The following is a 15,680-nucleotide window of genomic DNA, read 5'->3' on the forward strand; positions in this document are numbered from 1 at the left end:
TATATATATATATATATATATATATATATATATATATATATATATATATATATATATATATATATATATATATATATATATATATATATATATATATATCAATAGGGAGCAAAAAGTTGGGTGGGATGGCGGAAGAGAGTGGGCAAGACTGAAAGGGATGGAGATTGCTTGTGGGACAAAGATGGGATGAGTACACCCTGTGAAGACGGGCAGTGTAAACTAAGTGGCGCAGTGTTGACAATGACAAGGAGAAGACAAAGGTGAAGTGTGTGGCATGGTGGTGGATGGCAGGGCAGGGTGGGGACGATATTTTACAGGGAGTGATGCTGGGATTTTTGTATGGTGTGTTTGTTAACGTCTTATGTCTACTGAAGTGTGACCATATTAACGGACAGTAAACATGAGATGTAAACAACTACACTAATATCACTTAAGAACTCCAACGCATCACCCCCTGTAGTACTTATGAGAGAAGGGTAGTGTATAATAATGAAGGTGGGTATCCTAAAATTGCATGGGCTGGATAAAGATTTGTCAATTTTTTTCTCTAATAAGAAATACGGCAAAGAAGCACATGCCGCTCTAATATACCTAGCTTCTAATTAAAAGCTCCTCAACTAACCTGGTAGAGTTGTCAGAAATTACAGGTGGTCGTCGTACTAGAAGGTTGACATTGGCAGTGATACGGTTGTTAATGCCAATCAGTACTTGGCACATGTAGTCACCACCATCACTCTCCTGGATGTCCTTGATCTGTGAAAGGACTTGATTATTTTTTCGGCACACAGAATATGAAACTATTATACTCTCGTCTTAAATGTCAGGACCAACTTGCCTAGCCCCGGGTTCCTATGATCCTCATGGGGCAATGTAGGATTGGATGATGGATGGATGGATTACACTCTTTTACTCTAACTTGGCCTGAAATTGCCATCTCTTGACCTTGATTGTTGCGTTGTAAAAGAGATTAACATTGAAATATGATGCTAGTCATAAAGAAGTGCTATGGAGCTGATGTAGAGCCAAAGCAGTGTCTAAAATAAGCTGCAAATGCACGAAAATCGGGGCCAATTAAGAGAGAAATATTTAATTGGATAAATGCAAGCTCAGTTAGCCAGGATTAGCTTCTTGAATCTGTTTACGTATTTTTTAAGGTTGTTCTTCTTACTTTCATCGACTATATTCATTATTTATTCTATTTCTTGGGAAAGGGTTCTCACTGAGGGAGTTAATGATGGCTACAGGCTATTTACTACCCCTCCCCCCCAGCTCAAATAAAGCTATCTGGGGAGGGTCCTATTATTACTATTCTTATTACTACTACTACTACTACTACTACTGCCACCACCACTGCTGCTGCTGCTACTGCTCCTGCTACTACTACTACTACTACAATTATTACTACTACTTCTACTACCAACACCACCACTGCTGCTGCTGCTGCTACTACCACTACTACCGTACTACTACTATACAACAACAAAAATAAAGACCCATCTGATTCAAGGGGCTACTATCTTCTAGCACAGTCTTAGTCAAACTCTGCAGGAAACCGTTCTGACCTGTAGGATGTACGTGGCCGATCCCTTGTCGTATCTGAGAGAGTAGCGAGACTCCCTGAGGATAAGAGCAGGTCCGGTGGAGATGGGTAGATCCTGCACACTGCCTGCACCTCGCTTCACCCACAGCACGGGGTAGTCCTGGGAATACTGCACTGAGCACTCCAGCTGCACACTCGATCCAATGTCCACCACCTGCTCCTTCGTGATCCAGCTTATGGATGGCGTTCGCACCGCCAGGCCTGGTGAAAAAGAGAATGAGGTACTCGGGCTGAAGGAACTACAGGTGCGCCCCATGCTGGCAATTCATCAACTTAAATACCAAAAGCTTCTCGTAAACTGAATAAAATCGTCTATTGGCGACAAGAATGATATAGAAAAACAGGTACTGGAATTGAAAGGGCTACCGAGACACCTCAAACTATATTCTGTTCACTCTAACTCGGCCCAAAATTACCATCTCTCTATCTTGAATCCTGGGCTGTAGCAATAGATTAACACTGGAGTAAGGTGCAAGTCATGAAGAAGGGCCATGGAAAGAATATAGAGGTGCAGTATTAGCTTATTCGCCACTGAGCGACGTGAAATAGTAGCCACAGGACGAAAATCTGGGCCAGGTTAAGGTGAAAAGAGTATAGCAGGGGGAATGGAAGCGCAGCCAGCCGACGAGAGAATCCGGACAAAGGCGCAGTCACCTATAAAAACGACACATTGGGAGCTGAATACAGTAATTGGGAGAGGGGAGACGACCAGGCCCAGATGCGGGTGAAAATGCAGTCGTGGACGTAGGAGAGGGGAAAAATGGGCGGGGGAGAAAGGGCATGGATGGATGGTTAACTGGGGAGAAGAGAAAGGGAGACATGGATGGTTAAATGCATGAGGAGGAGAGGAATGGAAGAGTTAGATGGTTAAATGGGGAACGGAAGTTAAGAAGGAGAAGCCTGACTGCTGGATAAATGAAGATTAGAAGAGAAGGGATAGATAATAAAATGGGAAAAGGAGGAGGACGAAGGATGGATGGTTTAATAGGGAAGAGAGGGAAAAGAAGGATGGATAAGGAAGGACAAAAAGGATGGATCGTTAAACTGGGACGGAGGAAGAGATGAATGAATGAATGAATGAATGAATGAGAGAGAGAGAGAGAGAGAGAGAGAGAGAGAGAGAGAGAGAGAGAGAGAGAGAGAGAGAGAGAGAGAGAGAGAGAGAGAGAGAGAGAGAGAGAGAGAGAGAGTAGGAGAAGGAGTAAGTATGGAGGGCTGGTGTGTCATCTAAGGAAGTGGGTGTCAGCAAGCCTCTTAAACACCACTTCAATGCATCACTTTGCCCGCATTCTCGACTCTTCCCGCTTTCTCAACTGTGCAACCTCAGTATCCCTCCTATCCTCCGCCTAGCACTTCAGACAGCGTTTAAAGCTACTTTCTGACAGTCTAAATAAGAACTAGGTACAGTTGCTGACAGTATTATCGCTCTACTCTTTAACCAAACAAGAAGAATTACTCAACAACACCCACATTTTACAATCGGCGTTACGGCACTTGGCACCTGTGGCTTTGGTGGATAATAATAATAATAATAATAATAAAAACATCATGCAGACGTGATGAACTCAAGTACTGTACCTTCCCCACTTCTGATCAACCCCTTACTGTGTGATTCCCAACCATTCTTTGAAACTGATGAGTATCGTATTCGTTCACGGTATGTACCAACTGATCGTGTGGAAGGGCCTGAAGACCGAATATTTGACCTAGCCCTGTGCTCTTGACCTTTGACTGATTGTCCTCAAAATCGAATTACTTCATCCTTATCTGACCTCCAGCCCATCCACCAAGTTTGGTTTAAATCGGATAAAAAATCTTTAATGCTGACTTTACCTTGCGACCTTGACTTTGACGTGATGTTCTGAAAACTGAATGTCATTTTTGGCTAACATTATTTCTTTTTTTCCCAAGTTTCACTCAAATCGATCCAAACCTCTCTGAGTTAAAGGGTCGAATATTTGACATTGTACTGCAAACATTATCTCTGGCTTTAAATCAAAGAGACATATAACAAACACGGAAGGAGGATAGGGATAAAAACGGAAGGGAAATGACAGACGGAAGGGGAAAGGGACAGAAACGGAAGGGGGAAGGAACAGAGATAGAAAGGGAGAGAGTCAGAAACGGAAAGAGACAAGAGAAGGAAGGGAAAAGAGACGAAGAAGGAAGAAGTGTGAGACCAACGAAAGAGACAAAGGAGTGAGACAGAAGGAAGGGCCGAAGCTACAGAGACAGACGGGCAAATATGTTAGCAAATAAACAGTCCAATAGGTATCAGGGAATTACAGAAGCTACATAACGAACGGGTCGAATCCAGGCTTAACGAAGTGACTATTTGCCCTGATCCTATTACTACGAAGGTCAAAGAGCGGTGTGTATGGTAATGTGTGTGTGTGTGTGTGTGTGTGTGTGTGTGTGTGTGTGTGTGTGTGTGTGTGTGTGTGTGTGTGTGTGTGTGTGTGTGTGTGTGTGTGTGTGTGTGTGTGTGTGTGTGTGTGTGTGTGTGTGTGTGTGTGTGTGTGTGTGTTACTTTTCCGCCATATTTCATACGACAGTGTTCGGATAAGTGGATGAATTATTCCCACATAAGAGACTGCGTTTATTGTGTGGATACAAAAGTGGGGGTCAGAGGGTCCAAGTGTCATAGAAGGCTTCGTAACACCTCTTCCTTAGCGATTTACTCTGCATTATATACTCTAAACACTCTCTTTTATTTTATTTACACCGTTTAACATCGTCCTAAGGCGCATTCATTCAAACTAGGATGAGATTTTCGTCCTTTTGCGGCTTATTTCCCATAGCTCAGGGGTGGGATAAGACAATGACCACAGCTCAACATCCTTTACATAGCACTTCTTCGTGACTAGCACCATGTTCTTGTGTTATGTGCTTGTTACACCTCAAAATATTTAAGAGGAAGGGATGGCAATTTTTGATAGTGAGATGTAATGTGCAAAAATAAATCGGTAAGTAAGAGGCGTTAAAAAATTTACACCTATTATACTGACAATGAAAATTATCTTTAGTCTGTATTATTTATCCATTCAAATAATCACAGCAATGTAAAATAGGGTACAGTGCATATAATAATAATAATAATAATAATAATAATAATAATAATAATAATAATAAAAATAATAATAATAATAGCAGAAGCAGTAGTAGCAGTAGTTGTGGACCTACCCTGTTCCATCGATAACCCTTCCCTCCCAAACAAACAAACAAACAAAAGAGTAGAGGTACGGTAAGCAAACAACCAGAGACGCAATGGTCCTTTCGGGGCTGTTTGGTACAGGAAAGACTATGAGATGTATTTCTTTGAGCTGAAGATAAGGATAGCAGAGCAAGAAGGCGTCCCTATCCCGTAAAGCGGTTAAGATCCTTGATAAATGTGTCTCCTACTGCTTCCACCTCCTGCTTACCGACGGTCTGGCAGGATGGCGGGGGAGTGATTTCTTTGAGCTAAAGATAAGGATAGCAGAGCAAGAAGGCGTCCCTATCCCGTAAAGCGGTTAAGATCCTTGATAAATGTGTCTCCTACTGCTTCCACCTCCTGCTTACCGACGGTCTGGCAGGCTGGCGGGGGAGTGGAGGGGCCATTACTGTAATCCACACACTTTACTGTCCCCGCGGCGCTGGCTGTGTCCTCTCGCTCCGCACCACGCCAGCCTCGCCCTTCCTGCCCTTCCCTCCCCACTAACCAGCAGCGCTGAGAGGGAACCAGCGGCTGATTTATGGCGCAGGTCTGAATGGTGTCGGTTTATAAAGTGCGTTTGACGTACAACTATATTGGGCCCCGTTTCTCCTGCCTCCCCTCTGCTCCCCTTCGCTTCTTTCTCTTCCCCTCCCTCCCAATCTCCTCCACTCCCTTCCCTTCCTCTCCACTCTCTACCTCATCTCTTCCCCTTTCTTTCCCTACCCCCATCCCCTCCCTTTCCCCACTTGCTTTACTATCCTTATCTTTCAGCATGTAGAATTAGATCCCGTAGTCATAGTCTCCTCTGTAATAAGCAGCCTCGAAAGGACCATAAGGTTTGTTGCTGTTTGCTTTCCTTTGTACTCCTCTTTCCCTCCCCCCTACTTTCCTTTTCCTTTCCTCTCCTTAGCTCTTCCCTCCTCCTCTCCCTTCCCTTTCTTCCCCTCCCACCCATACCATCTCCTCCCTTCCCCATGCCTTCCCCTCTCATCCCCTTTCTTTTCCTCCCGCCTATACCTCCTTTCCTACGCAATGACCCTGTTCTTCTAGTCCTCTCCCACCCCCTCTTCCTTTCCCTTCATCTCAAATCGACTATTCTACCTTCCATCCCCTTTGATACCCTTCTCCCCTATATTTTCTGTCCTTCCCTGTCCCTACTCCGTTTCCATTCCCCTTCTATCCCTTTTCCTTCCTCGCAGTTACCACTCTACCTATTACCCCTCCCTCCCTCCCTCCCTGCTTCTTTTGTCAACACACATTGGTTCTGGTTCCCTCCCCGGCTCTCCCCCTCCTCTCTCCATTACCACCACCATCATCAGAGCCACCTTCACTGCCATCAATATTCTCACAACCCTCACCATCGGGAGTACAAACACACCATCGCTACCATACCCCTCCTCACAGGCACCAGCGTACGTCATTAATCAGCACAAGTACTACCATCACCACCATCACTGTTATTCTCCCCTTCGTCACCACTACCAGCGCATTCTTTCCCGTAAATTCCGTTTCCCCCCTAAAAAATACACCCAAACTTTCAGATAACTATTTACATTTAACTTTGTGACCTTCCGTAATTGCAGCTAATGGAAAAATGGATAACAACCAGCAGACCGACGAGTTAAAATGTCTCGAGCGTTGTAAACTAAGCTGCGATATTTTGTAACTGCGCGATAAATATGTAAGGTTCGTTGTGGATATTTTTACTCAACAACCAAAAAAACTAAATACGCTTAGGTTGGGTTAGAAGTTCTCGCTTTTTAGTTGCATAGTAAAAACGTCCATAATTTGCCGTGGTATTTTTCGGTCACAAAGCTTAGGTCCAATATTCCTGCGTATATTTTGAAATTCGAGTTTTTGCGAACCACTTATCTCGTTCGTATTCCCTCCCTCGCGCTTTATCGGTAACATGAGAGGATATGAATCAAGACAGGATCCACTGTGCTCGTATTTCAGTAAGGGGAGTAAATTCTGAGATCATTATCACGCGAAACGAGATAATGATAGGACATGGTGATAGCTCCATCCATCTGTGGTTCCGACTCTCTCCTGGCGATTTGCTGACGAGGACATGATACTCTTGGTGCAGTTCCCCCCTTAGCTACAAGAGGATACGCCCCCCTTTCCCCTTACTCACCACTCCCCGCTCCACCACCTACATACCCCACCCTTCACACACACCTACACCCCTCACACACTCACCCATCACACATCCACATCCCCCACACACCCACATCCCTCACACACCCACATCTCCCACACACCCATACCCTCCACACACCCACATCACTCACACACCCATACCCGTCACACACCCACATGCCTCACACACCCACACCTTTCACACACAGCACACCCCAGCTCTCCCTCACTCCTCTGGGATGCATGGATAAGCTTCAGGTCTGTGTTTATCAAGGGCCAATATGCAAAATAAACAATCATCATAGCTCCTCATTGCCATCAGAAATAATTTTGTACTGTCGAATTTTTCATCTTATTTTTCAATCTGTTTGGCTGGGAAGTGTTTGGGTCCCGAGTAAATGAGGGAAACTGTAAAACAAATTAATCTTATCTTCAACTTACTCTCAAGAAAGTTTGTAATTATGAATCCTGGTGGAGTAGTCAGGCAAAGGAGATTACTGGACATATCAGAAAGCTCAGGGGAGGAAGGGAAGAGGTGCTGTCATGTTAAAAGAAATACAGGGAAATATAACACACTGAATCTTCACAAAATGGCCTTGTCGTACGCCTGTCCATTCTGCATATCACGAGAAGTTAAATAAGCGTTGAGTATTAACAGTGAGTCTACTACTAGCATTCCACTGAGCCTATTTCAGACTTGGATCATGTTCGTTACTTTCCTTCCTAACGCAACAAATCAAGATCAAAGTCTGGGCGAAGAAACATATCATGCCTCTCTCAGCATGGGAAAGTTAGCCAGTAATGAAGGATTGTGAAGGAGCGGTGGAATGTCAGGCAAACTCGCGTCCCTATCGAACAGTGATACGAAAAGTTGGGGTAAATAATAACACAATAAATCTCCACAAATTGGCCTTCTCCTAATCCTGTCCATTCCACTCGTCACGGTAAAACTACAAGTATTTAAGCGTGTAGGGCGTTGTGTGTAACTCTACCAGCGTGAGACAGGGGGACACCACACCTTCCCCCGACAAGACCCACGTCCCTAGGGGGGTCGCCCTTGACTTCACCCCCACATGACGAAGAGGAGTGATCATGCCCCGCATTCACAGATTATCTTGAGTTTGTGGGGAGGAGGAGGAGGAAACGCATGAAGAGAGTTAAGATTTATTCCCTATTTTCGCCCATACCTTCTTCAGAGAGACTTAAGACGCTCTCAGACTCTTAGAACGGAGTATGTAGAAGAAAAGGACTTGAATTTCTAAAGCGAGAGCAAGACCCTTATTTACTGAGGGGCCATTGTGGAGATAATGCGGTGTTTAAGGATTATTAGCCTGCATCCCACATTACGGAGTGCAGTCAGCAGTTGTGCAAACAGACGAAATGTGTTTTGTTCTCGACACGCACTGCTGAATGTATGGGAAAAAAAAAAAAAAAAAAAAAAAAGGGCCTGAGACGTGAAATATATGGGATGGCTGGGAGAAAATGTGTAAGTCCTCTTGTTACCACACACACACAGACACACACAGACACACACAGACACACACACACACACACACATCCGATACGAGAGTTGTTATCTAGTTGTTTGTAGCGTCAAGGTTTCGTCACATCGTCTCCAGGGCCCTCTCTGAATGCCAACTGGTTTTTCCATTGGGATTCCCAGGCTAAGAGAGAGTCTAAATATATTGCTCTCTCTCTCTCTCTCTCTCTCTCTCTCTCTCTCTGCGGCCATCATTATATTTTTCACCAACTTTCTCTACCTATTGCCTGACGTCTTAATCTCGGAAGAGGTAGGCACACAAACGAATCACCTCCACGTCATTCTCCCCTGCACCATCAGACTGCCCTCTCCCCAACACACATTCCCCTCTCACTCCTTTTCACTGCCCATACTAATACAGGATTAATATTGTACGTCACCGTTAAGCGCAGTATGATCGGAACTACTGTAGTGGCGTACGGTACCTAGTGGGCAGTGGGGGACGAAGCAGACCTGGCCATTCTTGCAGTATGCTTAGACACTCCAATGGCCACACCAAATTTCTCTGACAATACCTCCGAACCTTCCTGAAGATTGTTCCTTGGGTCACTCCTTGGCCACTCCATAAAAAAAAGGGGGGGGGGAGGGGGAGGAAGGGGAAGAAAATGGAACAGCTCTGGCACAACTGCAGTTAACATGAACGATTTTCTTCAGTTGAGGGTGAGTCACAGGAGCCAGTGGGTGTTAAAAGAGAGAGAGAATACAAGAGATTTTTAATTCCTTGAATCCACTGACGTCCTTTCCGTATATTCTTTCGCCTACCAGACGATTTCATTCAGCTTCGAAAATGCTTCTCATACTAGAGAAGTTTATGAAGGCCAAAACCAACGCCTCCTACTGGAAAAATTTCTTCTAATTAAAAAAAAAAAAATCTGGAGATAAGAATGAAAAAAAACTCCACCAGCATGAAGGGGTTAAGGTGTAAAATATGCAGGATAAGTCGCCAAGGAAATGGTGTTACGGAGCCTCACACACCAGAGGGAATTCGGCCATTAATCTCTCCAGCCATCCCTCTGATTCCAGTCCCATTAATAGAGTTTTTCCCTGCCAGTTTGTCCAGCTGTCTCTGAGCGGCGAGTGAGAGAGCCTTTGAAGTTTCTGAATGCTTTTTTCTTCCCCCCCCCCCTTTGCCTTGCGGTCCAGTTTTAATTATTTTAACGAATGTGTGTGTGTGTGTGTGTGTGTGTGTGTGTGTGTGTGTGTGTGTGTGTGTGTGTGTGTCTCTCTCTCTCTCTCTCTCCCCACCCAAGTAAAATTTCTTCTAAAACACCACTTCTCTCCTCCCAGCCAGCTCTCATTTCTTATCTCACACCCTTCCTTCTCTTTCTTCCAATTAAATTTCTCTTCTGTTCCTTCCAAGCACAGTCTCCCCTCATTCTTATTTTCCATTTTCTTTATTCCTATTTTCCTTTTCGTTTCTAGCCTTCTTTTCTCAACTCCCTCTCGAATTCTTCTTCTTCTCCCTTTCTGCCTTCCCTGATAAATTTTCTGACATTTACAAAGGTCCGTTTCCTCCCTTTTCATATTCTTGTACAGAAGTTTCCGATCTCTCCTCTCCAAACTTGTCTTCCTCGCATTCTTCATCTCCCTTTTCACGCTCCCTGTTAAAGATTCTGGCGTTTCTTCTCCAAATTTGTCTTCAACACATTCATTTTGTTTTGCATTTTAAAGTTTTTGTCCTCGCTTCCTTAGCCTTGTCTCTTCCTCATTATTATTTTCCCTCTCCTTTTTTTTCTACGTTAAAGTTTCTAGTCTTTCTTTTCCAATCCTGTCTCCTCCTCCTTCTTATTCATCCTTTATTTTCCACCTTTTAATATTTCTCGCTTTTCTTCTCCAGTCCTGCCATCTTCTTATTCTCCCTTTTTAAAGTTTCAAGCCTTCTTTCCCCAATCTTGTTTCCTCCCCGCTCTTAATCTCCCTTTCCCTCGTTCTTATTCTCCCTATTTGTTCCTCCTATTACGGTTCTCACCACTACTTCCCCAACACCTGTCACCTCCCCAATTTCTCCCATTTCGTCCTCGCCTGGTCTGTCTTCCCCATCCCTATCCCCTTCCCATCCCTATTCCCCACTCTCTCTTTTCTTCCTTCATACTGACCATTCCAGAGTATTTCTTTTCTGCATTAGTCACATTTTCTCCAGACGATTTTATTCAGCTTAGGACAGATGTTTGAAACCGGGGGGGACAGTTTACAACCTTCATTAATTCTTTCAGTAATACGGTGCTCCTCTGAATACATAAAAACCTCTGAAAGTAAAAATAAATAAATAAAATGAAATAAGAAATACGCAGAGTGAAGTGGTTCCTAAATTTCCTATCCTTTGCTTTCATTTCCCCAACCTTTCCCTCTTCAGCTAAAATTTGCTGACTTTCCTTCTCCCTAGTTAATTTTCTAGCATTTCTTCTCCTGCCTCTTTTCTTTCCCATTCCCTAGTCAATCCCTACAGTCCCCCATCTCCAGTCAGTCATCCCCCTTGATCCCCTCTCGTCCCCAACCCTACCCCTCTCTCATTCTTAGTCCCCATCCTCTTTTCGTCTCCTTATGAAATTTTCAGGCCTTTCTCCCCCAGTCCTCACTCCTTCCTGACAAAAAATCCTTCGTCCAAGCTTCCCTCTACCCTCTTCCCCTTCCCCAGCTCTGCCCCAACTCCCTTCTTATTCCCCAGCCTCCTTTCCCCTCCCTATCAAATTTCCAGGTCTTGCTTCCCCAAACCCCAGCCCTTCCCTACAAAACACCCTTCGTCCAACTTCGGCCTGTCCTCCGTCCCTTCCCCAATTCTACCTTCTCCCCTTTCTCATTCCCATCAGGCATTTCTTCCCCACGGCACCCTCTCCACCCAAACTTCACCCTGGCCTTCCTCCTTCCTCTCCCAGCCCTCACAAAGTCAACCTCCCGCAAATTAATGTCTTCAAGGGGAATTTCACGCACCCGTCAGCCGCAGTGTGGGATGATTTAGCGGTGCATGGATTCCTGAAGCCGCGGGGTTGCCGTATTTGTGGCTTCATGGGTAGATCTAGATACATTTCCTTCCATTTAGTAATATTAATTTTAAGGATTATGATTAAATTTTAGGGAGGAAAGTGATTTTCTTTAAAGGCTCTTGTGCTTAGCGAGTTCTTAGCATATTTTTAGAACGAATTTAGCGACCTCTGTGAATTAGTTTTGGCAACACTAAGGCCGGGGGCGATGGTGAAGGGGGCCATGGGGGCACTGTGGGGGGCCCTTACAGCTTCATCAGTGCTTTGCAGCCAGGGATTTTTCTCTCTCTCCTTTTATTTCATTTTATTTTTTTACCTTCCCCCATTCCTGGTCTAATAGATGTTTTTGTCCGTACTGGAGAGCTCCGAGCCATTTTTTGCACGGGAGGTTTTTCTTAAAGGGTTTCATAACTTTTCTGTTCCGGGAATTGGCTTACTCGTATATGCCGGTGCAATTTTTAGAGGATTTTCACTTAGGTTTGTGGTCGTGGAGTGGGGGGGAGGGGGGGGAGTCCACCATCCGCTCACTCGATGTGGTGCAGCCTTGATTCTGAGCAACAGGCCACTCCATCGGATCACGCCTGTAAGGGATTATATTTGAAGGCTGTCTGGGGTATACTGCTCACCTAATGCCACTCAGGGACCCGTAAAGCTGGTCACCCTTGCCTTAAATATCGGTAATGAGTAGCCTTGATGATGGCGGCAAATGACACTGGATGAAGGATGGACAGATGGATGGACAGGTGGATTTTCACTAGCATAGTTTTTCAGAATTGAGCTCCCCCCCCACCCCCGACTCTGGGCATATGGTTGGCAGCCTGTTCCCTGTGACCCCGCGGCCCTCGTACCCCACACTTCCACATACCACAACTTCGACGCTAACACCCACCGTCCATACTGAATACATGCCGGGTCTGCCTTATCCGGGGCTGGTGTATTGGTATTAGCGGAGATGTTCTTACGATTTAACGGTGGATGTTACTGAAGATTCTCAAACTATTCCCTGTGCCAGCCGGGATTCGAACACGCGTCCATTAGCACAGCAGGCCACCTCTCCACCGACACAGCCACCACGTACAGTAAATCACATGCAAGTCAATCAATGCCTTATAGCTTCCAAATACAAGCTAGTTATAAGTGGGAATAACAGAATATGTGGGCGAAAATAATCACAGGAATTATTGACACACCCCGTCCTCTTCCCAGCCCGTTTTTCATATAGATTTTAATATGACGCTCAATCTGCACATTAATTTCCCGTGTATGATCAGCCACAATATGCAAAAACCCGAGCCAACTTTAATTAAAACTAAAAACGGAATATTCATGCTCTACACACACGTACATACATACATACACACACCTACACACACATATACACGTACATACACACATACACACACACATACATACATACACACACAGCCACATTTTTTTTTTTCTCTCTCTCTCTCTCTCACACACACACACACACACACACACACACACACACACACACAGCAACCCCCCCCCAATACACACAGTCCCTTAGTTTACACACACACGGCACACAGGGGAAAATGCTGGTTAATTTCCACGCTATCATGAATGAAAAATGGTCCACGTCGATTAATTGATTGTATGGTTAAGCCGAGAGAGTGATTAGCGGCCAGGTGTGAAATTAGAACAGGGGAAGCGTGAGTCAGAGAGAGAGAGAGAGAGAGAGAGAGAGAGGTGAGGGGGCGAAACTGTATGGAAAAGGGACGGACAGGTGACGGAAGTGAGAGAGAGAGAGAAAAAAAAGGGAGGGGGTGGAAAGTGTGTGTGTGTGTGTGTGTGTGTGTGTGTGTGTGTGTGTGTGTGTGTGTGTGTGTGTGTGTGTGTGTGTGTGTGTGTGTGTGTGTGTGTGTGTGTGTGTGTGTGTGTGTGTGTGTGTGTGTGTGTGTGTGTGTGTGCCAGGATCGAGCGAGAAGAAAGGGTAGGAATTGGAAAGCAGAACAGTGAAAGGTAAGTGAGGGGACGAGAAAAGTGCCGTGAGGAAAAAAGAGAGAAAATGAGAGAGAATACCTAATTGAAAGAGCAAGCAGAGGGAGAGAGGGAGACGGAGAGAAAGAAAGTAAAAAGATATAGACAGAGAGATATACTAGAGAGAGAGAGAGAGAGAGAGAGGAAGGTCAAACGGTGAGATGATTACTGAGGTGGTTGAGAGAGAGAGAGAGAGAGAGAGAGAGAGAGAGAGAGAGAGAGAGAGAGAGAGAGAGAGAGAGAAGGGGACTGTATGAGAAAGGGATGCGTGATTGGCGAGGGGAAGAGGCGAGGGAAGGTGAAGGGGAAGACAGGTGAGCAGGCAGGTGAGGGGAGAAGGGAAGAGGGGAGAGATGATAGTGGGGAGGAGTGAAGCGAAGCGGACGATGTGTCAGGGGGAGAGACAGAGAGAGAGGGGAGATGTGTGTGTGTGTGTGTGTGTGTGTGTGTGTGTGTGTGTGTGTGTGTGTGTGTGTGTGTGTGTGTGTGTGTGTGTGTGTGAGAGAGAGAGAGAGAGAGAGAGAGAGAGAGAGAGAGAGAGAGAGAGAGAGAGAGATCAAGCAGGATACAGAAACGGAATAATGAAGAAAATGCAAAGACAGAAATAAGAAATGAGAAATATAAGGTCAAAGTAAAGGTGAGAGAGAGAGAGAGAGAGAGAGAGAGAGAGAGAGGTAAGAACTGAGAAAATGAAACAGGAGTAGCAGACCAGAAGTGAGTGAGTGAGTGAGTGAGTGAGTGAGTGAGTGAGTGAGTGAGAGAGGACAGTCAGTAAATGCAGGGAAGAAAGGCGTGGAGAGAAATGTGAGAAAATTAATACTGCTAAATTGAAGCTGTGAGAAAGCAAGGAGGTGAGAGTGAGAAAGGAGGAAGTGTGTGATATTGGAGACACGTGGAGAGACAGGTGAGACGGAGACAGGAAGGAGAGTGGAGAGGCAGAGAGACAGGAAGAACAGACAGGGGGAAAGGAGTCGAGATGAAGTGAGAGGGAGATTAGGCAAAGTGTGATACTGAAGAGATGTGGAGAGACAGAGACAGTACACACGAGGAAGGATGGAAGGAAGGAAGGAGAGGGGATAGATGTATGAGACAGGAGGGAAAGAGGAAAGACTGTGGATAAAAGTGGAGAGACAGGAGTCAAAAGAAAGCGATGGAACAGTTAGACGTGGAGAGACAGAGACATGAGACAGAAGGAAGATGGAAGGTGAATATATGTGGAGAGACGGAGACAAGAGACAGGAGGAAGAGGATGGGGGTGAGAAGGAGGGTTGTAGAAATATATGTTAGACAGATGCAGAAAAAGACAGAAGACTGGAGACAAAAAAAAAAAGAAGGTGAAAGGGAGGCGAGCCAATTCAGGAGGATGAAATGAGGACGCTGAGAATGAGAGAGAGAGAGAGAGAGAGAGAGAGAGAGAGAGAGAGAGAGAGAGAGATGGACGTCAAGATGAAAGAGCAAAGAGCCGTAAGAATATTGAAGAAAGGCGACGTTAGATTTAAGCGAAAAATTGCTTAAAGAAGAAGCAAAAAGATGATATAGGTAACGTTAAATGATGAAACGAAAATTAACTCAGTGAAGAGGGAAGAAAAAGAAAAAAATGAATACTTAGAAATATTCATGCCAAATTAATTCCTGGTATAGTGAATTGAAGTGACGTGAGAGGCAATTAAGTGAAATCAAACGAGAGAGAAAAAAAGGGAACGCTGAACGATAGGAGTGACACGTTTAAACCATGACAAAATAAGTTCAACTCAATGGCGAGAGAGAGAGAGAGAGAGAGAGAAACTGGCAAAGATAAATTCGTGACTCAGGTAAACTCTAACAGAAAAATGAACGAAAAGAACGCAAGGTAGGTTGAATTTAAAAAATATTAAAGACAAAAAAAAAAAAAGGGAAGACGAGGAGTGAGGGAGACGCTCAGGAAAATTAAACTGACAGAAAGTGAATTACAGTTGAAAGATTTTGAGACACGAAGCAGAGGAGATGACAACGACGAGGACGCAACTGAGGGAGAGTGACAGGGCGGGAGATGACAGCAAAGGGACTAATTATGAGAGAAAGTGATATAGGGAGAGAGGGAGGAACAGGAGGGTGGGTGCGAGGAGGGAGGGGGTGAGGGAGGCAGAAGGAGGGAGAGAGGAGAAAGGGAATGAGAGGAAGGAGAGTGGGGGAAGCAGAGGGAGAAGAGGGAGGGTGTGTAAAATAATTAAGGCAGGTAGA

At 44.9% G+C, this 15,680-nt stretch overlaps 1 protein-coding gene across 1 annotated transcript in view; it reads right to left on the reverse strand.

The window, feature by feature from the left end:
- Positions 1 to 15,680, reverse strand: part of Lac (septate junction protein lachesin) — a 301,937-nt gene that overhangs the window by 9,818 nt on the left and 276,439 nt on the right. The window contains exons 2-3 of the mRNA XM_080267202.1: positions 1,563 to 1,801; positions 623 to 753 (exon numbers count right to left, since the gene is read on the reverse strand). Of these exons, the coding sequence (XP_080123328.1) occupies positions 623 to 753; positions 1,563 to 1,801 (370 nt within the window). The remainder of the gene's footprint in view (positions 1 to 622; positions 754 to 1,562; positions 1,802 to 15,680) is intronic.

This window comes from Coenobita brevimanus, chromosome 23 (assembly GCF_032717465.1).
Source record: "Coenobita brevimanus isolate Jiangsu-jjx chromosome 23, ASM3271746v2, whole genome shotgun sequence".
Classification (NCBI taxonomy): domain Eukaryota; kingdom Metazoa; phylum Arthropoda; class Malacostraca; order Decapoda; family Coenobitidae; genus Coenobita; species Coenobita brevimanus.